Source organism: Sinocyclocheilus anshuiensis, unplaced genomic scaffold (genome assembly GCF_001515605.1).
Source record: "Sinocyclocheilus anshuiensis isolate Anshui unplaced genomic scaffold, SAMN03320099.WGS_v1.1 scaffold332, whole genome shotgun sequence".
NCBI classification, from domain to species: domain Eukaryota; kingdom Metazoa; phylum Chordata; class Actinopteri; order Cypriniformes; family Cyprinidae; genus Sinocyclocheilus; species Sinocyclocheilus anshuiensis.
The window spans coordinates 1,158,762-1,160,221 of record NW_015554181.1 but is presented as its reverse complement, the minus strand read 5'-3'; the positions used below and the strand labels follow the sequence as shown (position 1 = coordinate 1,160,221).

General features: G+C 42.1%; 1 protein-coding gene across 3 annotated transcripts in view; it reads left to right on the top strand.

Annotated features, from left to right (window-relative positions):
- Positions 1-1,460, top strand: part of LOC107671034 (bicaudal D-related protein 1) — a 40,970-nt gene continuing 39,510 nt past the window's right edge. For all 3 annotated transcript variants that reach the window (XM_016463875.1, XM_016463874.1, XM_016463876.1), the window contains exon 1: positions 1-788. In XM_016463875.1, coding sequence (XP_016319361.1) covers positions 390-788 — 399 coding nt within the window. In that variant the 5' untranslated portion in view covers positions 1-389. The remainder of the gene's footprint in view (positions 789-1,460) is intronic.

Here is a 1,460-nt window from a genome sequence, read left to right as displayed (position 1 = left end):
AGGTGGCTCGCGCACGAGAGCAATCCGTGTATTTGTGTGTCTTATAGGCCGGGGATGTGAGCGAGAGGCGACAATAATGGGGAATAACCGGGACCCCGGTGCTCTGGAGTGGACACAACGACTGGACGGTGATCATCAAGGGGGTTAACGTGAAGATCAGCCATCCCGAGAGGGTTTTACACTGATTTGGCGAGGCTTGATGGATTATATTGGGCTCAATGTTCAATTGATAGCCACCGGAGACCAGATAAAGCGCATATAACCATACTGGATACGATTTATCCATTTCCATGGCGTTATCACCCACCCAGAGCCAAGCAGGTCACCTGGACCCAGGACTAAAGCGGGCTCACCGGGTCTAAAGCGCTCGATCTGCCGTGATTGAGGCGATGTTCGCGTCTTGCCTCGATCTGCGCAGCGCGATTTCAGCACCACCGCAGCTGGACAGCGACCGCATGGACCGAGCGCTCGATCCCAGCCGTCAAAACTCGCCAGACTCCGCCGCAGAAAACCAGACCCTCACGCTGCTACACACCGCGCCAGGGGGGCTCGGCATGGCTCTGGAGGAGGAGCTGGCCATGCTCACCCGCGAGCGGGAGGAGGATCTGGAGGTATCCGCCTCAGAGACACCTGTAAGCGGACAGGACTCTGACCTACTGTCGCTCTTCCGGCAGAAGGAGAAGGACTTGGTCCTCGCTGCTAAACTGGGCAAAGCTCTACTTGAACGAAACCAAGACCTCACAAAGCAATATGACAAAATGACCAAGGATTTAAACGACAAACTGGAGGTGAGAAGTTCTAAACTTCTGAACCTAATTCAATATTCTGCCAGCTGTTTGCATTTTAAGAAAGTCTTTGGGACTTTCTAGAAATTCTGCCATTGGATTCTTCAAGTTGTGAAGAATTGGGCTTTTTAGTGTTATTCAATACTGGTTTCAACTCATATTTGTTAATAAAAGAAATTTCCGACACTGATGTCAACATTCAGTGCATGAAACAGGACTAGGTTAACAAACAAACAAATAGGCCTAAATATGTACATAAAAACTTATCCTGAGCTCACAGACAAGAAGTTACTACTGTAAACATGACTAAAAATCAACAACAACGATGTAAATAAAAATGCAAATTAAATTGAAGGCAGTACAATAAATGGTACAGTTTAATAAATTGGTTGTAATCCAAATTATATATCATTTATAATAATGCAATAGTTAATTTATAATAATTAATAATTATAAAAATCAATATGCAACTGAATCAAATTTTTTAATAGCAGGCCTATTTAAACAAACCAAAAATACTATGCTTGTTAGTTTGATTTACAATTAGAGTATGTATGTGTACTATATAAATATAGAAAATAGATATAGAAAAATAAAGCATGAATTAAAGGCAGAACAACAAATGGTACAGTTTTGATATATATATTATATATATATATATATATATATATATAA